This window comes from Lepisosteus platostomus, chromosome 12, assembly GCF_059453375.1.
Source record: "Lepisosteus platostomus isolate fLepPlt1 chromosome 12, fLepPlt1.hap1, whole genome shotgun sequence".
In the NCBI taxonomy this organism is placed as follows: Eukaryota; Metazoa; Chordata; class Actinopteri; order Semionotiformes; family Lepisosteidae; genus Lepisosteus; species Lepisosteus platostomus.
Genome location: NC_142622.1, coordinates 1,949,846 through 1,977,414, shown reverse-complemented (window position 1 = coordinate 1,977,414; position 27,569 = coordinate 1,949,846). Strand labels below are relative to the sequence as shown.

At 42.3% G+C, this 27,569-nt stretch overlaps 1 protein-coding gene across 1 annotated transcript; it reads left to right on the top strand.

Moving 5' to 3' along the window:
- The first annotated feature begins 141 nt into the window (after positions 1-141).
- On the top strand, positions 142-27,569 carry itgb8 (integrin, beta 8). The gene is made up of 15 exons (XM_088600406.1): positions 142-1,423; positions 4,806-4,891; positions 7,587-7,758; positions 7,974-8,220; positions 8,720-8,885; positions 10,775-10,933; positions 11,551-11,646; positions 11,741-11,830; positions 12,358-12,498; positions 15,358-15,772; positions 16,571-16,793; positions 17,056-17,159; positions 17,635-17,751; positions 22,275-22,435; positions 22,523-27,569. The coding sequence occupies exons 1-15, from the start codon at positions 1,333-1,335 to the stop codon at positions 22,676-22,678; spliced, it is 2,424 nt and encodes an 807-aa protein (XP_088456532.1). The 5' UTR covers positions 142-1,332; the 3' UTR covers positions 22,679-27,569.

Below are 27,569 nucleotides of genomic sequence, written 5' to 3'. Positions count from 1 at the left end.
AATTCAACAAAACTGGACATTTCAGAAAGGGCGATTCTAACATTGAAGACAAAGGTCAGCCACATCCATAACTGAACGTCCGTCTTTTATAAAGTGTAAAATATCGCTTAAAATATATTTAAAAAAAAAACTTGTGTGGGTTATTTTCTTTAGAATTGCCGAGTTTTTCTGTATTCTGATTTTAAGCAGAAATTCTATTTTGCACGATGAGATAAGCACCGCTGCGCTGTTTTTTTTTTGTTTTAAAACTTTTTAATTTATTTAATGTAAATAATAATCACGAAAACCAAAGCGTTTTTTATTTTTGCAAGTAAACAGCTTTTCTTCATCTGACCAGCATACAAACTGATTTTTTTTTTCTTTCTGGAGTCTTCTGGCGTCTGTGTAGAAAACCCAGCTGCAGTTTCCCTGCGCAAGAAGGCCACCGCGCCGGCGATGATGATGTGACTCGCAGGGAATTCTTTCAGAATGGTGTAACTCTTACAAACCAAACCAGAGGTTAACTCGGGGAATTTCTTTCCCACATTCATAATCCCGCTGTCTTTCTGGAAACCCGCTGAGCGGTAAGCGCACGGTGGAAGTTCAAAACCAGCAACGTAATAATAAAAAAAAGGATATCTGGCGACCCAGAGACCGAAAACTGATACTATCTTCTGCGCCGCCTACACAGTGAGCCGGAGTAGTAAGCACTTTTATTCATTAAAAAAAAAAATCGCCAGTGGGCTGCAGGCGTTACCATGACATTGACTGACTCACTACCGCAGACCCGGAGCTGGCGGTAAGCGGAGGCTTCTGCATCCAGACAAAGGTCTTTCAAATAATAGCAGCACGCAAACAGCAAAGAAAAAAAAAGAGAGAAAGAGAGGGAGGGGGGACGACACAAAACAAAGAGCAACATGATCTGCGGGCGAACCCGATCCCTTCCCGTTTCCAGAAACGCTCGGGATTTCGTGCCCGAAAGGAGGCGGACCGGCACCTGCCCGCACGGCGTCTGATGGGAGAAAGCGAAAGTGCTCCATCCCCGGCACGCCAGTTCTCACCCTGCCGGCAGCCGGCTATGCCACGGGGGCAGGCGGACGCGACCAACACAGGCGAGCCTTGTTGTCGGGGTCCGCTAACACATTAATCCGACCCACTGGAATGCAAACGCCGGAGTGGATGATCTCCGATTATGAGTGCGCGGAAAGGATAACGCGTGGTACAATGCCGCCTGTGTGCGCTCACTCCTTCGCTTTGTTAGAAATCAGGGCTCTCCTCTGCCCAGGGGAATTTCTCGGCAGTCTCTGAGAAGTCTGGCACTCGGGTGTCACTCTGTACTGTATCTCCTGCGCTATGACTTCCTCGCCACAGAAACACCGCCGCTTGCTACAGAGGATGGTCTGTGCGCTGTATGTCACCGTCGTGATTGGGACAAGCGAGCCGGGTACGTCGTATTTTTTTTCCCCCTTAAACTGTACAGATGCGTCTCCTCGGGTGAGCCCTCCTCATACACGGAACGCACTTCATGCCCTCGTAATCAGTTGCAAATAAAAACCTAACAGCGGCCTGACTCGAAATGTAGCTTGCCTGGAAATGGTCAGGTGAGGGAGCCGTTCATGAAGTTTACTGCCTTGGCAGCTGATACGTTTAATATTGCTAGGTTTTTCAAATGTTGCTGTCTGTGATGTATTTTGTTATGTGCAGAGGTCGCAGCAGCAGCAGCAGTATGAGCACAGGTATAAAAAACCAGGTTGGAGGAAGACAAATCTTCTGTCCTGGTAACTGAAGTGTATCCGCAGCCGAAGTCCAACAGTAGCAGAACTGGAGAGGAATGTTGCCTGAGTTTTTTCACTGCCACGTTATTTTGTATTTATTTGCACTGTTTTGCTTCAAGGTGTTACGTAGTATGAATGGGCAATTGCTCCCTTCCGCACTTTAAACTAACAATCGAGAGTCACTGCAGGTGTGATTAGCTTGCGAAATCGCCGGGACGAGTGTTACCGCCTGAAGAGAAACGTTGACGAAAATCACAGCCCTACTGTACCTTCCCTTTCTGTGGAACATCTCCGCGGGGAAGAGACGATTATATACTAGCCACGAAAAAACGGCATCCTAGTGTCAGATGATTGCTTTTGAATTATCGCTTGAAATGGCTGGCGACGAATTCGCTCCAGAAATGTTTCCAGTATAGCGGGGTTGTGGATGACGGGAGATTTACAGTAGCTGAGGTGATCCTCAGCATTTGAGCGAATATTCCTGAGATATTTAATATCCCCCCCCCATCCTACTCGAAATAGATAAACGACCAATAATTTAAAATTGAAGTGCCGCATCGCTTCTTTGAATCGGTGTCGGTATTCTTTGAGGCCCTGGTGTTAAAAAAAAAAAACAAGGTGAAGATTTGCATCATGTCGAAAGACATTCTGTTTTTGATTATATGTGCCCTTAGGATCCCAGATTGTGTTTATGAAGGAAATCAACGCTGAATGCTTTTGTTATGATGACAATATTCAAAGGGGGTATCTGCACACCTGCTGGCTCCCTTTGAAATGTCAGTGTTCTAATGAAAGCCCAGAGGCTGGTTAAAAATAACACTGGGGTTTTACTTTTATCTGCTTGCAATAAATGCAATTTGGGAAGACGTGCCAAATCTTAAAGAGTCTGAAAATGCCCAAGACGTGTCTAAACCAGGAGATCTGACTTGTAAAAGAATTAATCAGCTGTATGTATTAGCAACCTCGTATCGGATGTGAAAATAAAAGCAGAGGATCCTGCAAACCGTGGTGACTGGAGCTGCCATGCCTGCCATAGAAACCTGTTTGCTAAATTAAAGCAGTGAACCCTTCTTTACACAAAGGATTGTGGGAGTGGGGAACAAGCGCCCCAGCCATGTTGTTGATATCCTGCTCCCTTTCTAGTGAATGAAATCCTTGGATCAGTTAACCACTAGCCACCAGGGTGCTTCAGTGGCCTCCTCCTTTTATAGGCTTCACATCTAGCCTGTACCCTTTTCTTGGTTTACGCTTTTATTTCTGCAGCACATTTCAAGACTTTAGTGTTGAAGTTCATGTATAGTAACCTCTTCCACTAATCTAATAGTGAATGTGTTTAATTAATTCTAAGATGTGGCATGTCCCATAAATTGTGATCTGTGAAGTAAGCTACGTTTTGTGTATAAGACATGCGTAGTTAGTATTTGTATTGGGCACAGTGCACTTTAGAGCTTATCATGTGATATCTGATGAGGCAGCACTGCACAGAGCAACAGAAATCTGAAAAGTTAAACTTGAAGAACCTCAAGATGGGACATCTGCCCTGAAATAACAATACAGGGATCCTCAAGTTTCACTGTGGCCCCCTTGCTCTTTTTCATTTGTTTGTAAAATGACTAAAAATAATCATGCTCAAAACAGTGAATGTATTTAGTAGCTGTTTGTCTGAAAAAGAGAAATTGTGCCAGGGATAAGTATGAATTTCTCCAAACCATAAGAACAGGCCGGCAGTCACCCTTCTTGCCCGATAGGAATTTCCAGTAAGAGCAAGTTTAGACTTCAACTGTTTATCATCAGATTCATGTTGTTTTTTACCTTGGGATTTTCTTATCTTGTTAATGTGTGGAGTCTGAATGAATTTGTGAGACCTGGTATTTTAGATCAGGTAGAAAAATCAGTGTGGGAGAGGCCCAGTTTAAAAGATCCTGGAAAAAGAAAGGAAGTTTAGTCTTCCATTAACATGATAAATGAAAATAATGTGAGTAATATACGATAAGAGATAAGGAGTATCATAGGGCAAGTTTCAAGGACATATTATTAAAATGCAATGTGATACTTATTGGTCAGCGAAGCGAAGTTCAAATTAAGATTCCCATACAAGGAGAGTTTCAGTGAAGTCCAGAACCTACAATGAGAATGGATTTACAACAAAGTATCTTAGTTCATGGACCTAAGAATAAACAACTAATCAATGTCCTTGAACAGGACACATTGCACTATGGATGAGTAGAGTCTACTAATGGGATATATTTTCCCTTCTGATTAAGTTGGCATGCTTATATTTTCAAAGCATATTTGCAAGCAAGGGCTTTGTGGCCTATAAGCATATGATTAATGTTTTGATTCTTTTCTTCTGTTTCCTGAATATTCTTTTCCATGTATATCCGAATGTTTCACCTGTTTTCAAACAGGACAGCTGGACATGGGAAATGCAGACACACAACATTGGAACCTCCGAAAATCTCACATTGCTGATTGTTTTTTATTCAACACAAACCCAGTTTGGACTTGCAAGCAGTGTAAGGCAAAGCCATAGGGACCGTTAGCTGCAGAGGGAGAATGAGGGCCCTGCAGAACTGCTCCTTCAACATGCCCGCAAAGATCCCTCTCTGCCTGACTTCTGCGAGCTTGGTAGGAGAGTGTGCAGCAGGTGGAGGGGTGGAGCTGAGGGCATTGCACGACTGCAGGAGCCCCTGTTTTACAGAACACCCAGACCCTGCTTGGCTGCCCCCGCCTATCCGGTAGTGCTGTATTAGGTGTGCAGTCCTGACTCTGGGTCCCAGTCTGTCAGTGAAAGCCTTCACCTGCTGTGGCTCCTGGGAGGTCCCATTTCTCAAAATCTAATTTTTCTGATGAATGTGGGTCCAGTAAATACATAAATAAATAAAGAGGCTTCGCTGACCAATAAGAATTTTTTACTCCAGTTAATGCATTCCTGAATAACTTTGTCAGACGGAGATCCGTCTGTAGCCGTGTGTATTGCCAGGATTGACATGTTTCTTTTTGTCTGCGATATGGAATTTAACCAGATTTGCTTATTTTCCTGTGTTCCAGCTGCTAATAGCTGTACAGCGCCTCACATATCCAGCTGTAAAGAGTGCCTGAAACAGGGAGCAGAATGCGGATGGTGTTTCCAGGAGGTGAGATGCAGGACGTGTTTCTGTTCCCACCGTAAGCCTTTCGGGGAAGTAAAGCATAACCTGGCACTAACCTGTGGAAGGGCACAGAGCAGGAACTCTTGTTTTTCATTTATTTTCTCTTTGGTGATTAGTCAGCTATCTTGACCAAACCGCTGCCTGTTCACATTAAGTGAAACTGTACCTCTGTTTAAACAAAGGTAGGCCTTGAGGTCTGAGAAAAGTGCCTGTGTGGGTTTAGCCCTGTGTTCCGTAATGAGGGATTTTCCAGCTTTGAGGGCCATGCCTGATCAGCTACCAGAAATGTGGGGGTAGCTGTGAAAGAAATGAAGTGAATAATCAGAGGGCAAGCACAATGCAGTGTTGAGCTGATTCAGATCTGTATTGTGACTGGACAGAGAGGGAGCACAGTCCTTGTGTTTGGCTTTCTCATCCATCTGGCACCGCGTCAGCTGCAGTGTACTCGAACACGCCAGTAATTAGGACTTGGTCTGAAAGAAGCGGGGAAGTACTTCTGTTCTGTGTTGCTTGCTTCTGGGTTTGCTATGTTTCTTTTTCAGTTCCGTTTCATTTTTTCTATTGCTTCAATCATCTGTATTCCTTTATTTAAATAAATGTTTAACATGCATCACGGAGCTCATGAGGACCCTTGCTTCCTGGTCCAGAAATGTTATTTTGCACACATTCTAATGTTGCAGAACTTGAAAAAGCTAATTATGGAAAACCTAACCACACAGCTTGAATGATGCTCCTGAAGTACACCTGCTTCAGACGTGAAACTTGGAAGAAAAATACATTTTACAAAGAACAACACTGTATTTATCCAATGGATTCCAGAAAGAAAGCAATGCTAACGTTTAAACCATTGTATTATGTACAGTATGCTATGCAGTTGCTTTACTGTGACCTTTTATCATACAGTATTAATTTAACAGTTGTCAGATTCTAATCTCGCACTTTCACTCTCAGCAAGTAAGTGGGCATACTTGCTGGCTGCCCGCAACTCTGTGCAGATCTACAGATGCAGAAATGAACATCACTTTACATGTGTGATGCTTTTGCAACTTTGGTCACTGTGTTGGTAAAATATATACAAGAAAGATTTCTGCTATGGAATCAGAGCAACCAGCTCCAGTCACGGAGTTAAAGAAATGTCCTACACTGACGAACAAAAAGACAAACAGTACATATTTTTTTCAGTAGCTCGATCTGATCTAAATAAATGCGAAGAGAGATGAGATATGCGGAGTGTATTTGGTGTAGCTCTCCTGGCTCCGGGAATCTGGCAGGTGTGCAGACCCCGCTGTCTGTATTGCGAGGAATGAGCCAGGGTGCTGCTGCAGGGGTGCAGATGGGGTGGCAGGAGGGGTACGAGAGAGAGATGCTCTATGGGAAGTCCCGGTGCGAGACGTCTATACGTAGGCGAGAGGAAGTATGTGAGATTAGAATCTAATCCTCCCAAAACTGTGTTAGAAACTCCATTAATCTTGATGAGAGAAGACTGTAAGGGGATTTGAATCACGTTTTCAGAAACGTCAAATGCGCAGAGTGACAAAGTCCACCCGGCGGATTTCTTCAGAATCACAGTGGAAACTTCGTGGAAGGGCTTTTACCCAAGAGACACTTCTTTACACCAGAGATTGTGGGAATACGCAACAGATTACTCAGCCACGTCACTGGAGCCCGGATTTTAGAGAGATTAGATCTAGAGAGTTTTCTTAAGAAACGTGTGGGTGAGATCCTCAGGTCAATTAACTAGCAATTGAGCTAGATGGGCCCAATGGCCTCTTTGTGTTTGTGACCATGTGTTCTTGTTGGCCTGAAATTATTTCGTGATGACTCTATTCTAGGAACCTCAAGAGAGCACCTTACAGAGTGTCACTAGCACAAAGCACCTGCTTATCACATCTCTTGAGATGGCACTACTAGTCAGCTTGTCCTTACTGAGCAATGGCACGTTCCTGGCAGACCTCTCTGTGTTGGCTTGTGCAGTCCTTTCAGCTAGAAGGTGCGAGTGGGGTCGAACAGGTGTTCCAGCTCCTGGGAAGTGACTGTAAAATTACAGCTAGAAATATTTCTTTAGGTTAGAATTGTTTTGATTGAAACAGGTTTTCCCTTGAAAGGTTATTTAAAATGTGAAACCCCCCTCCATCTTCATCTTTCTCCCCTTCCCCGCTTCTCCATGGCTTCATTTCCTACCTCTCAATGATAAAGGCGGACAGACACTGTACCTGCCTCAAGAGCCTTTTCTGTGTGTTCATGCTTCTACTCAATATGCAATTTTATTATGATATTACAGTAACGGGACACTGTTTTCATAAAATATCACATAAGAACTAGCAGTGATAGACAATCTCAAATAGGAAACTTTCAGTCCTAATGGCGTTTTCTAGTCATCTTCCCTCTAATGCCTTAATTTCCACTGAATCCAATGCAATGCAGGGATCTTCAGGAACGCAGTTGCAGTATCACATTGTGGCACAACTGACTGTACTGAGAAGTGATTCAGAAACACAAGGTGCAGTGTCAAGACACTGACACTTCGCTCCCTGTTAAGATTCTTTAAAAAAGGGACTTTGTCCCCATGAGCAAGCTTTGAGGACACAGTTAAATACAAAGTCAGCTAGTCTTATCTGGACAAGTTATATGGAGCAGTGCCATAAACATGCCATGACGCTGCTTTTATCCACTTTAACAGGGCTTCCTTGACGGAGCTCCAGTGAGCGAAAGATGTGACCTGATTTCCAACCTGGAGAAGAAAGGTTGTGCGTTAGATTTTATCGAACGTCCTTCAGTGAAGGTGGTGGTAGATGCCAGTACGTCAAGCACACAGGTGACCCCGAGAGATGTCACGGTACAGCTGTGGCCAGGTTGGTGTTCTTAATTTTTCACTGAAACTAAGAATGGACCTTTTCAAAGGCCCTGATGCTTTTGAAAACAGTATAGCTACAGTATTCATTGATGTTAGCATGTGTGGATCAGCCTTTGTCTTTTTCTAATGTACTGTATGTTTAAATAAATCTGTGCAGATGCACACATGGCTCACCAGTCTGTCAGCAGTACGCATGTTTTTATTTCCATCTAGGCAGGGAAGCTAGCTTTGTTTTGCAAGTGCGTCAGCTCGAGAGGTACCCTGTGGACATGTACTATTTAGTGGATGTGTCTGCATCAATGCAAGACAATTTGGACAAGCTGAAGACTGTGGGGATTGCTCTGTCGGAGAAGATGAAGGAGCACTCCACTGACTTTAAGGTTGGCTTTGGATCGTTTGTCGACAAGCCTGTTTCACCGTATATCAATGTGCATCCTTCTAAAATCGACAACCCATGCAGGTGAGTCTCCACCCACCTGCTGTGCTTGTGTGGTGTTTCACAGGCAGGATTTCATATCTAAGTGGGAATGTGAATATTAATTACCTCTGGGTGGTTTCATAATGATAGAAATCAGGGCTGTCTGCAGAGGTTTCCAGTTCCTCATCGGGTGTGGAAGAGTGTGAATGCTAGCAGCCTCGCACAGTTAGATCACTCATGCTTGGGGACGCCAGTGTGACCACTGCTAATTGTGACCAGTGAAACATGTGTATCATACAGGGAACACCTTTGGCTTACGGTGTTTGTAAAGAACGAGCAGGTAATTTTGAGTTTTGTTGTGTAAAACAGCCTAATTAATATACACGTCATAGATCCTTCTTTCTCCCAAATCAGCTGAAAGGTGTTCTTAATGTGTTCTTTTAAAAAAATTGTTCTCATAGTTTACTGCACGCTTTTATTGCTGAAACGTTTTGCGATTCTGTACACCCCGACATCTTGATATCTGAATCTCTCTGCGCAGCGATTATGACATCCAGTGCAGGCCTGCCCACGGCTTTATCCACGTGCTCTCTCTCACCGACAACATCACCGAGTTCACCAGGGTGGTCCATGAGCAGCACATCTCAGGCAACATGGACACGCCTGAAGGAGGCTTCGACGCGATGCTGCAGGCAGCTGTGTGTCAGGTCAGTTCACCACAGGCGGCTGCACGGCCCTCAGATCGCGAAGGGACACAGGGCCGAGCAAGCAGACAGGCTGTCGCCACCTGTTTAGCCTTGTGTCTGATGGTAATGTACAATGTGTCTATATGCAGAAGGAATGGCCTTATGATTAAACCAGATATACCAGACATTATACGGAGGTTACAGACATCGTGAAACAGTATGTTAACATTTTTTTCTGTATAAACCAAAACAGAATGCAGGAATTGCAGTGTTGTCAAAACGACTATTGATATCTGTAGCATGTTTTAAATCCCCTGTGGACATGTTGAATTTAGTGCAGATGTGTGAAAGTCCCACTGGTGTGTTAAAATCGTCAGGCACTTCCAAGATATACTGTATATATACATATGGTTTCTAAACGGAAAAAAATGTCACCCATTTGCTCTCCATAAATCTTAATTGAAAGAACATTGTGCATTAGGGTTCATACTAGGAATGTAAATGTCTTTATCTGGACCCCACATGGAGGGGAAAAATTCCTGGGCTGTGCATTTCTGCAGTTCCATAAAAAATATTTCAAAATCTGTTTTTTTTTTAACGTGGACTTAGAAGAAAGCCAAGATGTACTTCAAGGTTTATTACCCATCTCATTTTGAGGTCTGATAAGGTTTGTCGTTGTTGAGTGAACAGCAGAGCCTTTCATGTTCTTGAAATGGTGGATTCTGCAGGGATGACAAATAACGGAAAGAGGCTGGGATGTGGGTTTGAGTCAGGAGCACACGTTACCCATACATTCCAGGCTGTAAGAAGTGGTCACTGGCTGCTTGTTTCTACACAAAAGGCTTTAATGAACAATAAAAGTGATGATAATGCGATTTCCGTTTGGGTTGGGATTGTTTGGTGCTGTACTTGCACACTGATGGGAAAAATGTTTAGGTGCCTCAGGACGGGGTAACAAATGAACACCTATGTACTGTATTAATGTGGAATACCACACGTGTGTAAAAACGATTAAAATAGAATATTTTCGGAATCTATTTGCAGTAATCATATATATGAACTAACAAGTTGATTGTTATATTGAGATCTCTAGTAGACTTTTTTTCCCATTTCGCCAGGGGAATCCAAGTGTTCTGATAATAGATGTTAATAAAGTGTAAAAGAAAACTTTCTAGTTGCAACCTGAGTGAGAATTGAGCTGGAAATCCCTGGTGACACATCCTGAGAAGTAAAGGAAAAGGTTCCGCCTTCACTGCACAGAGCGAGGCAGGGGACAGGCAGGCCTTGTGCTGGGTTGGGAACAGGGATTTAACACAATTCAGGGACCGAATGCCATTCGTGTTCCTCCTTAATTGCCTCAGTATCTTCACAGTACAGCTCTCTTGTAGGTAACATGTGAAGGCGTACATTCCAGCTAAGGCCACTTCGTGAGCAATCAAGGCCTTTCAGATAGAGACAGTACTCCTCAGATAGAGGAGATCATCTCTGAAAACCAAGAAATGAAACCAGACGTGCACAGTGTGGAGTCAGTGCTTCCAGAGAAAGAAAACGAAAAGCAAAAAATCCGTCCCTTATCGGAAACCTCCCTTTTCCTGGAGGAGGGTGCACCACCTGGAGGCTGTCCCATTAGCCTGGGCTCCAAGGCAGAACTAATGAAAAATAATTACATTTCTATTGCTCTTTATATCCCAAACAACCCAAATTACATACCAGGGGGGTGTAGAGGATGCCATTCTACATTAAAATGCAGCCTCCTGCCGGACATGGTGTGCATTTCCACATTTTGTGAGATACTATAGAGAGAAGGAAAGATCGGATTTGTCCAGGAGGATTGCTGGGGTGAAACTCAGAAGGCACAGCCCAGTTCCTTCACAGCGTGAGAGTGAAACATTCCCCTTTACCAATTACAGAACCACATAGGCTGGCGTAGTGAGGCTAAGCACTTACTCCTCATGATGACAGATCAGCCCTCTCATCTGGCGCTCGACAGCAAGCTGGCTGGGATCGTGGTGCCTCACGATGGGAACTGTCACCTGGAGGATAACACTTATACCCAGTCTGCCTACATGGTGAGTTTTGTGTAATTTGCTATGAATTGCTTGTTAGAATGCAAGACTTCTAAGCAACGTGAACCAATGCACGCACTGAAATAATTATCTGCATTCAGCATGCTCCTCTGACAATGTGCACGTTTCCTAGAAATATTATTGTGGGTGTATTTGATCTGTCAGTTGCTGGTGTGCATCAGCTGAATGGCATAAGTGGGCACGCCAGGGTTTTGAAGGAGCAGCAAGGGAGTGAACTTCACTGAACGTTTTTCTTCTGAGCGTCTTTAGTTTGTTCAGTTTGGAAGGTGGTCACTGGTGGCAGGGTTGGTATCAGAGGAATGACGAAGGACTATTGAAATGCTGCCCACAAGGCAGTGGAAGAGAAGGTGATGCTGTTACTAATGCACAATTACTAATGCCCATCTGTCTGACCAGCCTAGAGATACCCCTCTTAGACACAGCTGCAGTCCAGTTCTTACCTGCGACCACAAAATACAACAGTCAAAAAGCCAGCTGGTGAATTTGACGCATATTTACCTTGGCTCTGTCTTATTAAAAGCCTGCTGTGAAGTTCATTTAGGAGAAAACACATGTACAAGTATCTATTTTTTAATAATTTCTGCATTTTTGTGTTGCAGGAGCATCCAACCATTGGTCAACTGGCTGACAAATTACTGGAGAATAGTGTTCATTCTATATTTGCTGTGGAGGAACTACAATATAAGTGGTATGAGGTAATTTCATAGAACACTGGATGTACTAAATAGCAATAACATTTACTGTATGAATAATATGCTGAAATATGTACTATTGTTTCTTTCTAAATAGGATCTCATTCCCTTAATGCCAGGTACATTTGTTGGAAAGCTTCAGCCAAAAGCATCAAATCTGAAAGACTTAGTTGTCCAGGCCTACAAGGTAATAAAAATCTTCTCAAAACAAACTGAATGATATTCATTTTCAAATCAAATCTAAAAAGCTGTATTGTGTCAAATCAGTAATAATTGACAAAACATTTACAAAGATTTTGAGACGTACAGTAATATCTTATTTGAGGGGATCACGTACTTATTCGAATATTTCATGCCATAAACAAAATTAAAATTTGAGATGTTTAAGTCAGTGTCTCATTCATATATTTTTCCCTGAAGAAGTGTTGCTAACTGGCAGAATACTGAGCAATAACTCGACCTGGCTAGCAGACATAATCGGTCTTCTGGAACAAAACGTTATTGTGTTGCTCTTGGAGTCTGTGAAATCCCCAGAACACTAGTAACACAATCTGCCTGTATCAGAGTTTGTAATACAGAATTCTCATCAGCATGGAAAACAAAGCTGTGATTTTCAGGCTCTGTTTTTCTCATAAATTGTGGCTCAAAGGGTTTTTGTGTTTAACAACATAATCTTTGTTTTACTGAAAGGTGAATTTAATTTTGCTTTCACAGAGACTTCTTTCTGATGTGGAAGTACAGATACTGGTGCAGAACCAGGTGCAGAAACTGGCCGTTAACATCACGGCGCTGTGTCCTGGAGGGAACCCAGTACCAGGCCACAATAAATGCAGCAATGTGAAACCAAATGAAACAGTAAGTTAATCAGGATTTTAAAAAACACATACAAATGAAAACCCTGTTAGAAATATCAAGTGTTTGAAATGTTTATGTTAAACTAACAAGTTATCAATTCCCCATTTGCATATAAAAAACAAAAATGTAAAATTTCTGAAACAGGAGTAAAACTACCTTAGTTGTGTCTTGCCTTATTTAGAATTCTCTTGGCAGCACAATGTGCATCTGGGAATAGTAAGTCTGAGCGGTGCGATTGTTGCTTTTTAAAATGGCAAAGCAACATTCACTGAGTCAAAAACAGCTGTGGTCTGTGTTTCACCAAGACCATATCTTGACCTTCGATTTCTTGAAAGGAGTGGAAAGTACAGACGATTAGAGTTTGAGTGGAGTGTACAAGCAGACAGAGCAAAAAGGAAAGAACAGAGGTACTTTTACAGATTCTGAAGAAAGTGAGCTAAAGTCATGTGATTTCATGAAAGTGCCAGGAGCTCAGCTTGACATGGGTGAAACAAAGTTGATACTCAAGCAGATGTTTTGGCAGGACATTGCTTAGCGCTGCTTCCGTTAGCCACAGCATTCCTTGTTCTGTCCATTACAGTAGGGTCCCTATACCTGCGGATTTAACATTCACTAATTTGTGTATTTGCGATTTTTCCTGGCCCTCGTGGTCTTGTGTGGAAGAAGAGGAGCGCTGGGTGAAACTGAGCACAACTTTGAAATGAGCCGCACGACAGACTAGGGTGGTGAGACATATCTAGCTAGCAAGCCTGTCCCTGCCGCCTGCCCAAGTACCTACTGCCCAGCATCGGTATCTCAGCGTGGTCGCGTTTCTGTATCGTAATGAACGCTCCAGGTTCTGTCGGCGGCATGGGGAACTGTTACTGTCGTTACTGTTGTTTGTTTAAGTCGACTCATGGTATTTTAATTAACTTAAGGCCAATGTACCTATGGCTTTAGACTATATCCTGTAGTACATTATTCAATGGTCTAGGGGTGGACTTGGTTGTATGTGAATTTGGCTATTTGCAGTGGTTCTCTGCACCAAAACCCTTGCATTTGTTGAGATCCTACTGTATTTTAATTACTCTGAATACACTTGTAAATCCATTCTGTCAAAGCAGAATGTCTGTCTTTCTGCGTGGTGCCTATAGGCCAAATGGAAGCTCGGTGCGGGCTGTAGTTGTGCCTGCTGCTACTCTTGGCTCTAAAGGAGGAAACAATTAAAAATGGTGTGCAGGTTCTCCGCCAACAAGAGTGTGCTATGATCAGTGTGTTTCCTGTATGACCAGGGCCAGTCGTAATCACTCTCGCTCCTTCCTCTGAGTGTGCTGCGCTCCGCTGTGATCCCGCCTGTTTCCTTATTCATATTCCTGAGAGGCACAGCCTGGCCCGTCCTGGCAGAAACCCTGTCAAGCTGAAAGAGTGAAGGCCGTCAGTGGTTAATCTACTCAAGCTCTGACTGAATTTATTCATTTGTAGACAAATCTTTATTTTACACAGTCATTTAAAAATACTCCTTTCTGTATGAAATAGCTCTTACATTACATTCTGCAGTACAAATACCAGTACTGACACCTCAATGCCCTCATTTGTTCAAAATAGCGCTCCTGTGAATGCCTCATAAAACCTGTGTGTTGATTCCCATAATGCTCCTTTCTCTGGGATGCATTCTATGTCCTAAGCGAGTTATTTCTGTATACTAGCGCAAAAACAGCAAAAGATAAAACCAGATTTTGCTTCAGCAGTGAAGATCACCAATCTGTATCTGAACCTGACTGTAAGAAAATGTGCTCAGAGAATGAGTGGTTCTGCTTCAACAATCATCTCTTCTCCAGGGAGATGAGGAAACCTTTTCTCAGGATGGTAGCCAAACTGACACAGGGGTGTTGCATCCTTCTGATCCCGTTGTGTAATTATCAAGCCAAAGCACAAGAAATAACAGGAAGAAAAAACCTGTGAATCAGACTTAAGCTTGCAGTCTTTGTGAAAATGATCTGCATGTTAAGATACCATACAGGGAGATTCTGATGTCTGTAAGACAAAACCAATGTCCTCTGTGGGCCGTAGAGCATCTGAAATGGCAGTAGTAAGGGTGGTGAGGTGTTTTAATCACTGGTGAGGCTGATTTGCACCTGACAGATTTGACAGAAGACCGTGTGTGCAGAGCCATCTTGGTGAGGGTCATTCAGGCTGCTTTATTGTTCGAGCTGACCGGTGATGAGGTTGAAGGGATCCTCCTTTAACCCAAGAGCACCGTTGCTGCTCAATGATACATTGCTGAAGCCCTCAAGACATTTTTCTGTTCTGGCAAGGCAATCCAGATACCTCAATTCTCTGCCAAGACAATGCAGGCTTACACGGTACTGGGATCACAGGGACATGAGGTCCTGCCTCAGATGTGTTTCTCCTGGCCGGAATGTGGCAGGCTGTCTGTGGGACCAGCATGCCAGTGTCCTCAGCAGGAGAGAAGTGCAGCCAGTCAGCCTTCGCTTGGAAGAGTGGCAAAACATCCCACAGCTGTCTGAGCAGAGGCTGATCAAGTCTGTCCTTCAACACTGCCCGGACTGTGTTGACGCTCAAGGAGCTCACACCCCATTCTACATTTGTAATCCTTTCAGTGTCAGTCAGTCACTTTTCACACTGAAAATGGACGATTCTTTGTTTTGAATTTTTGTTCACATTTTCATATTGTCATGCTGTCATATTTTTGTTTTGACTGTGATCTGTATTTAAAATATTTGATTGAATCCATCAGGCCTAAGGATTGTGTGACATGGCTATACGCATAGAATATTTGCATAGTTTAGGGCTCTTCAGAATTTGAAAATACCGAACTCATTTGTTTAAAAACGTTTTTATCTTTTTTCTGTTTTATAGGTTTTTTTCAACATAACCATTGGAATGAGGGAATGCGGGAATCAGGGAGAGGCGGTGGATTTCTTGATCAAGCCCGTGGGATTTAATGAGTCCACCAGAGTGAAAGTACAGACTGCTTGTGCCTGCCAGTGCACAGGGCCTGGGGCGCCCTCTTCTGGGAGGTGCTGGAATGAGCGCTCCCCTCAGGACTGCAGGTCCTCGGAGACGGGGTCCTGCACGTGTGAGCAGGGCGGCGAGGAGGGGGGCCTCGGTGAGAGCTGTCGGCTTGACGACACGCAGCCAGCGTGCAGTGGCCGAGGCAGCTGCTTGTGTGGGAGATGTGTGTGTGCCCGAAGCAGCCTGGGGCTTGTGTTCGGAAAGTACTGCGAAATGGACAACTTCTCTTGTTCGTATCACCGGGGACTTCTGTGTGGCGGTGAGAGTCATTTGTGCGTTATAAAGAAGATGGAGTTTTTATTTTCATTTAGAAAAAGATCTATATATGAAGAGTGCAGAGCTATCAGGAATTTTTTTTTTCATTCATATTTATTTAAGTGTATTCTGTATGAGAATCTCCTCAGGTCCTCAGCCCCTCAGCTGGAGAGTCTCAGGTTCAAATCCTGGGTGGAGCAGGACTGCTGTACTCTTGAGCATGACCTGTGGCTCAGTTTGCTCCAGGAGTTGTCAATGCAGCGTGTAGATGCTTAATGTGATGAGAATTTTTCTCTCAATCAACTTATCTTGTAGAGAAAAGGAATAAGAGAGAATTCATTACATTGTAGGCTTGTGAGAGATGAAGTCTAGTGGAGACCCTGTTACATCATTACTCTGTTTGGATGTTTTACGGTTGAGACGTAAAACCGAGGTCCTGACTCTCTGTGGTCATTAAAAATCCCAGTGTGTTTCTTGAAAGAGTAGGGGTGTTACCCCAGCGTCATGGCCAAATTTCCCCCTGGCCTTTCCCAACCATGGCCTCCTAATAACCCCCCGCTTCATCACTCTGCTCTCCTCCCCACTGAGAGCTGGTGTGTGGGGAGCAGACTGGCGCATCATCCAGGTGGGGCTGCACACTGGTGGGGGTGGAGGGGATCCCCATGACCTGTAAAGCGCTTTGAGTGGAGTGTCCAGGAAAGCGCTGTAGAAGTGTAAACAATCAATGAATGAATCAGGCGAAGGATCGGACCACGCTTCCGCCCGCTTCATGTGCTTTTCTCTCTCCCGCACGCGGTCCCAGGCCATGGCCAGTGCGTCTTGGGGGAGTGCAGGTGTGCCAGCGGCTGGGAGGGAGAGAGCTGCAGCTGCCCCACGTCCACAGAGCCGTGCATGCCCACGGCCTCGGGGGTGTGCAGTGGGAAAGGCCGGTGTGTCTGCGGCCGGTGCCAGTGTGAGGACCCCAGACGCTCGGGCCGCTTCTGCGAAGTCTGTCCCATGTGCAATAATCCCTGCGAAACGAACTGGTAATCTTTGCTGTCTCTCTGTGTGTTTATGACGCTTATTACTCTTGTGAAGGGCGTATAGATCCTTTCAACCTCAAAGACACATGTCCAACCATTTTCAGTCCTTCTGCATTACGTAGGTCTCCTGTGTGTCTGTGCTTGGATGATCACATACCCACAACGAGACTAATCATAGGCAGCCGCACTGAATCCCAAACCACAATGTGATACGCTCTTTGTTTTTATTGTGTGAGCTTTTATCCGTGCTGTCTCCTGTTTCCAGGAAGTGTGTGCAATGCCACTTGTCAAGTGACTTTTCAGAAGTCAAAGCCACACAGTGCAATGCGACATGTTTCCCGATGGTGCACTACATCGATGACATTTCTGGTATGTCCACTGCAATCCCAGCTGTTTCCCAGAAGTTCAACACTGTCAGCAATCATGTATGTCTGTGTTTAATGCACAGTAATGAAATAAAAACCCTAAAAAACACAATGACATAAAGGAATAAAATAGATCAGTCAGCTGTTCACAGTTGCACAGCAGTGAAGTCTGCGGTCATAACTTTTCTTTCCAATTCAGTTCAAAATCAAACACTGTCCTGAGCATAATAGGGCTTACCTGAAGTATTCATTGCATTTTAGACAAAAATCATTAGAAAAACAACTGCCCAGTCTGTACATAAAGGATGAAGAAGATGTGACAGCAATTCAATTTGAGTAGTATATATTAATTTCAGGTAACAGCACTATATATACTAATCACTGCAGCAGCTACAGTACACATGAACAAATTAAGATACAAATTGAGACATAAAGTATTTCATAGGGAAAAATAAAATTATTTTTGTTTTCTTCTTTAGAATCAAGAAGTGAAACCTCTAAATACTGCCTTTACCCAACCAGCGAAAACTGCCATTACAGGTTTCAAATGGATTCTATGTTTGGTGGTAAACAGATTCACATCATCAGATACCCAGGTAAGAAGCCAGACAGCGTCCCTTTGCTTCCTTCCATTACTCCCATCTGTGAGTGAACACCGTTTAGGATCTGTCAGCCTCGTGCAGCAGAGTGCAGGTATTTGTACAGCGTTTGTAAGAAGTCGGAGGTTATGTTCTGAACTGAGGACCTCCTTCCTTTTAACTGCTACAGAACATTTTGCAGACACTGTTCAATTTAATGCCTTGTTATGTTAATTCCTCTTTCTGTTTCTCAGTTATAATGTGAAGAAACCTAATGTGAAGTGTTGACTGAACACTGTATATAGCTGGGGTGCATTTTGGAACCTGCACTCGTCTGCATAACAGGTTCAGAGGTCACTGCCTAATTAAATAACTAGGTCTGCTAGTGACCCCTAAAGGGAGCTAAATGTAATTGCATGTCTAAGTACCTGTCACTGTCCCTGGTGTACTCTGTAGGCACATGAGTTGGACTCTTGGGATCTGGAATTAGTGAACAGTTCCTTTTCTGGGACTTTGCTTTAAGCAAGGATTTAGTACACCTTGCCTCACGGTACTGCCTGCCTCAGGGGGAAGATGTTTTGGATTTGCCCCTGTTTTGCATGATCACATTTGAATGGGAGTGTAACCCACATTTTACTGGGGCTCCCTAGGCCGCCCAACACCATCTGTCTGGCTGCTGCTCAGGACGCTGGGCTCAAGATTGAAGCAGCAGTTGCAGACGAAACCCTTCCCCACTGCAAACCACAGCATAGCCACGTCAGTTCTAAGACCATGTGCTTCATTTTCTAATTTTAAATATTTTCATTTTCCATACGTTTTCCTCATTTCACTGCTTGGTATTATCAGATGAAGTTATTCTGAAATGTCACGATTTGCATCTCATTGGAAACGTCAAGATCAAATCCACAGGGATTTTGTCTTGAGAAAAACTAGAGGATGGCTTCCGTGAGCTTCTTTTGTGCTGTGATGTAATAATATAAGATTCTGATTGCATTCGTTATTGTTCTGAGTATATTTATTAAATATTTATTAAAAAGACTTACAGGAAAGAGTAGTGCTTCAACCTTCTGTTTCTAAAACAGTTGCTCTTAAATAGTGCTTGAACTGTACAGTAAGACTTCACACAATTGTATGTGCTTAAACTGTACAGTAAGACTATTCACAGTATCCTGTGTCCTCGAATTACACAGTAAGACCATTCAGTCTGTTTCATGGCCAACATTCTGTACAATAAATGATTATCCCTAAAAATCTTTTATATTAGATTCCTCTACAGTAACCACAGATGTGTTGCTCATCTCATTGCATTTGCAAGGCAGTGATCCCCTTGTTTAGATTCTGGCGTTTCGGTTTTATTTTTCTGCAAGGTGGGCTTCACTCCAAGATCATCACTCTCCTATCCGCTCTTCCCCTCTGCTGGACATGCAGCTATGCTGCTGCCTTCTCTAAAGAACAACAGAGCTGGCCTGGCCCCCCAGCAGCCCCCTCGACCACCTCTTCCCTGCCAGGTTTCCATAACAACGGACAAGAAAATGAACTTTTGTTTCCGTGGCTCAGCACTTCCGCGCCTCTGCATCTCACAGTTCTGCTAGCACTCAGAGGCATTGCTTTAGAAAATTAGTTTTTGATCCATTTCCTTTCTTCTTATTAGCCAATGAGCTTTAATTCAAATGACCCTTCAGTTACTGTTGGCTATCGTGTAGAAATCGCCTGCTGATTAAACACCAAACACTGCAAGGTCCTTCCATGTTCAGCCTGTGTCTGTCTACAGTTGCTGATTGAGTGTTCCTCGATCCCTGGACAGTATAAAGAGAGTGGCTACTTCTTGAACACATTGAGCTCGACTAGAATAATTGGATGTTTTACAATAAGTGAAAGGTTTATTTAAAATGGTTCTCAAAATATGTTTAGGTTGACATTTTTGAAAATTTGACCACAATGAGGATTAGAAAATGCATCTACAGATGCAGCCATTCAAAGTGCGCGGTACACACACGTACCGGAGGTAATTGGCTACGGTGTCGCGCATCATGACGCACGATGACGCGCGGTACCGCGGTACGTGATTGGTTGACCGACAGGGGCACTCGTGGTCCGTTGGTCTGTCGTAGAAAAATTTACAGTAAACGTCTTTACTGTGCCCGTTGTAGTATTGAATATTTATATGGAATTTTACCACTGAAGGGAAATCTTAGTACCTGAGCATAAAAAGAATAGGAGCATACTGTAACGCGTGTGAAGGCCATAAACGATATTAATTTTGAAACTTAAACATACAGTATATGGCTGGTCTCGGTACTTTAAAGAAAACATACACACCAGTATTCCATTTCTCCCTAAACATTTTAAGCATCGAAGTCTTTAACTAACGTGATACCGGAGTCAACAAGCGTACTTTTAGAATTTGATTAAAAGGGAATATAATATGGAATCACGTATCTAAAGAAATTAATAACGATATAATTACATTCATGTACCGCAACACAAGAATAGTACACGCTGTACATTGTCTGTTGATAATGTTTCTGTAGTGCTTTTTCAGCACTCTGCATGTGACCTTGCCGGTGGTGCTGTGGGTTAGGTTCCTGACTCCCATGTCACACGGTCTGTGATTGAATCCCACTGTGGAACCATGACTTTTTTTTTAACAAACATTTCTTTGAAAATGTTTTCTCCCCGTTTAGATTTATTTTTCTTGGGATCTTGGGATCAAACGTGGAAATCATTTTTATTTTTTAAATACACTGCAAAGTTAAAGCAAGTTAAAGCCTTGATTTTATATATCACCTTTAAAAGTGGAATCTCAAAGCAAAGTAAATACCCAACACCGATTGTACCCATCTGTCATGCTAATAAAGCACCTTGAATTGAATTGAATTGAGGGAGAGGGGGGGAGGGCGAGCGAGAGAGCCAGGACAGACAGGCAAATAAGATACACTCCACAGACATTCACAACAGCAACATATCATAAAACGTTTGCACATATAGTTACGTTATTACTTGGTTTTCAAAGTGCAATGAAATACAATATTGTTGTTGTTGCTGTTATTGTTGTTTTTATCCTGTAAAGCGTTTTGAGAAGCCACCTTTAAAGGTGATATATAAAAGCGCTGAATCTTATGGAATGTGTTCCGCCGGGGATCTAACCCCAGCGTCTAACCCCTCTGATTGGAGAAAAAAGACGTGCTGGTTTGCTATACTGTACATACTGTACCAGGAAGATGATTTCTTTCTATTCGAAACGTGTATTTTAAAAGTTTAAGAAGTAAAAACCTTACAGCATACACAGATTTCTAAATTGATCAGGATCGTTATCTTTGTCTTATCCATAATAATGTTCACCGCTCTGTCCAGCAAATTAATAATAAACTTTATTTTATATAGCGTTTTAAGCGAATAAGTAATTAGATTGCTCATAAACCTAATCGCTTTTTCTACATAAACACAGCGTGATTGCTCTTTGAAAATGCTTTTTCTTTCTATTTAGGCTCAGATTTCAACTATAGATCATATTATTATAAACTTTCTTGGAAAAATGTCTTTTATGTAAACCATGTTTGCTATTAATTAATTTAGGGCTAGAATATGTTCATTGTCTTCCAATCGAGTCGAGTTGACATTAGAAGCTTGCCACGCCCGGACTGTTACACCAACGCATTAGCATGTTAAAGCGATTTCATTGAGGAGCCTAGCTTTCTTAACTAGTAAGTACTGTACTTCCTGGGTTTTTGAGGGGGGGGTGTCTTTCGCTGGAAATCTCGCCCCCTTCTACTTTGAAAATACCTGTGAAACCGGTTTAATTCGTCACAGCCAGCACTCCCTCAGAGAGGGGGGTTGTACTCGTTAATGTCTTAGCCGGAACACATCATTATATCTCATTTTGTATTTCTATAAAAAAATCGTTTGCCCAGCTTAATACTATTGCTGTTGTTTTTATCCTGTAAAGCGCTTTGAGGAGCACAGCTTTCTCACCACTTAGATTACTTTTTGATACCATCCTTACACAAAGCAGAAACTTCTTGTATTTTCCGATGACATACAAGTGGAAAGATTACAGATTTTAATTGTCTTTTTTCTGAACCAGGGAAAATCTGATCATGTTTCTCTATAACAATAATAAAAACCTTTTTTTACATATCACCTTTAAAAGTGGCATCTCAAAGCAATACAGTAGATGTAAACCACAGATCACAAAGTAAATACCCAGACAAACGCAAACGCGTTTTTAATAAAAATGCTTTTATTCATTCAGCAGAGAGAGAGCTAAAACCTGGGCGTAACAGCTGTTCCTTTTTCTGATTATGCCTTCTGCGATCCACTCCTGCCCTCACACCTCAAAAAAAGAAACATCTAAAAGATACAATACGTCTGGAAAAAATATACATCTAAAAGATACAATACATACACCTGGAAAAAAGAGACTTACTTTTACACTTATCTATGAGTGAATGAAGATCTCCTCAAAAAACATTTAACATTGTTCCATGTATCAAATATGACTCCTAACACTGAATACTTTTACTTTTCTGTTTCTTTTCCAGAATGCTTATCTGAGCAACAATACTTCCCCACATTCACAGCTGTTTTCCTCATTACAATTGCACTTGGGCTCATGCTCATTCTGATTCTGAAGTACATTTTGGCCCGAAAAAATCGGAGGAGAGACGTGTCTTCAGACGCAGTGAATGATGTATCACCTAAGGTAAACGTTTTTCTTCTTTGCATGGGTACTGTGCATCTACCATTTACAAGTACTTTTCAGTTAAGAACGAATCCTCTCTTAACGCAGGACATGTCCTACTTACCCACCATGAATGAGAAGACAATAACTTACAGACGGGACAGGCCAGTGGAGATGCGGATCCACGTTCACAAAATGCCTCTGAATGAGATCTGGCAGTGTGAAAAGGATGACTTGTATGATCGAGCCTTTATTCACCACTGATGAACCATGGACGTTTAGACGTGCATTTCACCAGGGCGGCTGTGAAGGTTTTGTTCCTTTGATTATAAAAATGCGTTCCCCATGAAAACTTTCTCAAAAAGCACCAGCTTCTACCAAGTCAGTGCCCACAAGGTAAAGAGGTGGTGTTAGGCTGAAAGTGTAGACTGAGCATTGACTGATTTGATGTGTGTTTTAAAAAAACGAGTGACTTAAAGTGCTGGAAAGGGAGAAGAAGGGAGGTTATTATGAATAACCTCTGTTGCTGTGCACTGTTGCAGACCGAGATACTTTTGATACACTCAAGGTAACGCTCAAGACCTGCATTGTTATTTGCCAGACACTTTTATAATTCATGGGCTGTCCCTTGCAGTCAGTGAGGATTGAATCTGAAGGTGACTGAGGTGGCCAGAACAGGCCCTGCACTCTGGGTGGCTGGTAGAGCAGCTGTCTGCTCAAGAGATACCTGATCATGTACTGCGCACTCCAGTCATGATGAGCTCTCTTCCAAGCTCTTGCATTGCTTCCTTGTTCTAACATCTTGGGGTCTCGACATGCTAAGTTCTTCCTCCATCAGGTTTGATCAAGTGCTGTAAGAGGAGAGAATCTTCTTGGGAGGCTGACATCCAGACAACATGACCAACACAACAGAGCTGATGGAGGATGATCATAGTTCTAAGGCTTGGGAGACAACAGTGTTGTCTGTGTTTTAGCCCCATGCAGTAACGTAGGAATGATAACTGCATAGTAGACCACCCAGTCTGGTTTCAGTTTTAATGTCAGAATTTTCAACTCACTTCTGTATGCACCAAAGGTGGCACATGCAGATTTCAGGTGATGCTGCATTTATTCATTAATATCAATAACTTCTGTGAAAGATGATACACAAGGAATGGGAAGTACTCTACATTCTCCAGACACTCAATGAGAATCTGAATCTATGGCACTCGGGCTTGTGCATTTGAAGCTTCCTAATGCGGGAACTTTGATCTTCTGAATGTTAAGTCCAAGGATGGTTTAGGTTTTGGATCAATGATATTAGAGATTAAATGATTTGCCATCTATTTGGCACGTTAGCTGCACTCCAGCGGGCAGCTCGTCCATTATCCAATGGAGCTTGGAACTTAAAAATATGAAAAAAGGAGTGGAGGCGATGACACATTCTTGTGCAACTCTTTTCTGGATTGTAAAGGGCTGGGATCTGTAATGGATCGATTACTGAAGATTTCTGAATGCCTCTCATGACAAAGCAGGTGAAGAATGTTGATGAATTTCAGAGGAAATCCACTGGACATTCCTGCTTCAGCAGGATCTTGAAAAGCCAGGAGTCAAATGCCTCTGTCGAGACAGAGAAGTAGGTGTGTTGGTGTTTCTGACATTTTTCCTGGAAATTGGCAGGCTATAAAACCCATGCCTGTCAATTCCCATGAGGGTCACAATCCGAACAGGAATTCTGGGAGAAGGTCTTGAGTTTTATGTTGTTTATGTTTATGGGTTTTTTAGTATGTTAGACATGTTGTTTTACTTGTCCAACATACTTAAAAATTTCAGCCAGATATTATTTCATTATTTGAGGTCTTCCCAAGTGAAAAGAATGCTTTCCTTGTGTTCTTAGTTGAGGCTTGAAGAGTTTCCCCTTCTTGACAAATATTTCTCCTTTGGTTGGGTCACTCAGTGCTTCAGTGATGTTGTTGTGGAAGAACATTGCATCTCCTGCAGACGATGTTTGGGAGGCAGCTTGATAGACAGATCAGTAACTGAACTGATAAGACAGTAATTGGTCCAGGAGTCATGAACTCAGGTGATGTGGATGACTTCATGGGTCCTGGCAAGTATTTGGACTGTAGATGTTGGCAGAATGTTTTGTGTCCTTTGGTTGTGACCATGGTGAGAGGCCCATGATCTGTGCATATAGGTAAGAAGATAAATACCATTGGAGTGGCATGTTGTTTGTCTCTAGCCTACAAGTCTCCAAGTAGAATAAGCCTATTTGAGATTCCACAGAGAATTTGGTCAAGTTTGGCATAGACGTCTTCCTTAGTTTCATTGTTTGAGTCTTGATTAGATGAACAATGTTCCCAGCTAATTTGAAACAGAGTCATAAGGTGAAAAGCATGACAGTGATTGTGGTTTCATTCTTAATGACAAAAGCCATTAGTCCAGAGTTCTCTAACTACAAACGTGGTACGTTATACTGACTGAACATTGTCTGGGCAGTCTGTGAGGATCCTGCTTTTCCAGGTCCCACAGGTAAGTATGCTCTTCTGTGCTTTTCGACCGTGGAAAGGTAACCCTCGGGTCTAGGCTATCCAGGCAGGAGTGCTGAGGAAGACTAGTGCAAGGGCACCTTTCCCAGCTGCCTCCTCCCAAGGGTTAAACAGAGCAGAACCCTGAAAAGGGATGTTTGGTCACAGTTAAAGCCGGACGCCTGCCTCAACCATCATTAAAATCGTTTAAAACACAAAGGTGCACTTACAGCAGGTGTAAAACGCAACAACATGCTCCCTACCTCCTGTAGCTCCACTGCACACTCCTTCTCATTTCCCCGCCAGCAGTGAGCATGCAAGCTGTTACAAACGCGAAGATAAAGAGCCAAAACAATGTTTCTCCAGAGCACCTCAATAGATTCAGACGCCCGGAACCCTAACTTGCCGATCAATTATGTGATCAATTACCAGGAGCCAAAGACTGTTTTCAAGCTTGCTTACAGTTGGGCTCAGTGAAATAAATAAGATGCCCAGTGTGAAAACTCAAAAGGAGGTATACAGTTACAGCTCAGAGTTGGGGTTGGGCCATTGCTAAAACATCAGGGCACCAACATGGCAGAATTTGGCACCAAAGTTCAGTACTGAAGATATTTGCTGTGTCTTTTTATGACTCCGTTCTCAGTGGAATACGGTGTTACTTTGTATTTGTTGCACTTGTGACAAAGTAGCACCAGTCCAGCACCTCCCAAATCATGCAGAGCGTTATCAAAATCAGTCAGTATACTTATTATTTTCCACAATTTTTTATTCATCCACTGCTACAACAGTGATTTATTCCATATTATAGCTTTTCATGTGTTTACAGCAAAAAGGAGATGATCCCAAAGCACTGCAAGGCTTCTAACTGGAAGTTTTACACCTTTTCCTGCTCTTTTGAGTAGGTGTGTGTCTCTGGCGCTTGGATACTGTATCTTTAAGCGCTGTTTACAAAGACGTTACATATGCTTAAAATTCTAAAGTCCTGGTTTTCATGGCTGTCTCTCTATGACACACAGTAGACAAAGCACACCTCAAAGTACTACGTGAAAATACCTGTTCTTTGGTAATGGGTTTTATTCTAATGACTTGCTCGTTTAAATCACGGAAAATGTGCACATTTAACCGAGTGCAATGCTGCCCTCTAGTGTCTCCCCGTATTGCTTGTGATGAACCTTTGATGAACTTGAATGAAAAAGCCACTATGAAGCAATAGAACATAAAAGAGTTAACACTCAGATTGAGGCTTTGTGTCTGAAGTTGATCATAAATAATGTAGTGCCTTTCTATAGTACCAGTTTTATATGAATACATACAGTAAAAACTGCTTAAAATTTTATGAAAGCAATATTTTTCTTTTTTCCTGTTAAAGAATCACTATCTCTGCATCCCTAAACAGTTAAGAATGAACAGTGATTTTTTTCTGCCCAATTCCTTTGTACATGCTCAGTGTGCACATTACATCAACCAAATTCTTTGTTAGAAAAACAGCTCACAAATTCAATTCAACTCATTGTGTTTGTCCCAATGAGTTCATTAGTTGTGCACTTGGGTGTAAGCATCCGTATTTCATTCTTTACTTTCCACAAGAGGTTTAACTCATCAGAGGAAAGAAATTATGGATGTAGAGTAGTACTAACTGGGAATTGTCCTGATTTTGGTGTTTGGATATTCGGCTGTTTTACTGCTTTAAATTTGAGTATACCTTTTAAGCAGTGCTTACCATTAATTTCATGTCTTCAGAATATATATTTTTGTAGCAGATAATTTGCTGTTAAATTCCTTTAAATACTGTCCTTTTCATAACAGTCTCTCATATTTTGCATGATGCGATGTGGAATGGAGTATACAGGATAGCCTTCACAGACTGCGTAGAGGTTGTTTCATTGTGCATTACTACTGTCAGAAAACTGGAAAGCAGAAGGCGGGAGTAGCTAATTCCTGATTTGTTTCCTTTCTTGTGGAGCGTGGTCACAGTAGCTGCTATTGGATTTTAGTTTTTTAACACTATTTATTTAGAAGGTACAACGTAGTTTATTTTTCTAAGGTTAACTTAATTTATATTATTTAAGTTTGTGAGATTGATTAGGTAGATATTAAAACCATTTTGTTATTTATCTGACTAATAACTCCTTGTTGTGATGTTCTGATTATTGTAGTTTTTTTTAATATCAGGTTAACAATACAGATGTAGCAAGTTATGTCTAGTTTGAGAGGAGGAAGTTATCATCTGCAAAAAACTCTAGATCATTTAATACGAGTAATGTACTGAATATTTTCTGTTCAATGTTTACCATAGCAAAATATTCTGGTTTCCTTCAGCTGGAATATTTATAGCTGTGCAAATGCATGGGGAGAGGGCGTTCTCATCTGAAGCTTCTCCCTTGTAATCATCCATTCTATTTTGTAAAACAGACGTAGTGTAACGAATGCTAATTTAGTCAGTATAAAAGTGAAATAACAGGAAAATGCAGCTGATAACTCCTTTACATTGCAAAGCAAAGTGTAAATGAACTCATTACAGGGCATTAGTGTATTTACAATAAACATAATGTCACATTCAATGCACTGTGTTGTGTCCTTTTCTGACTGCTGTGAGGAGACCTATGTTCTGTAACTGTCCGCAGACTCATTAAAGGATTAGTAGAGCA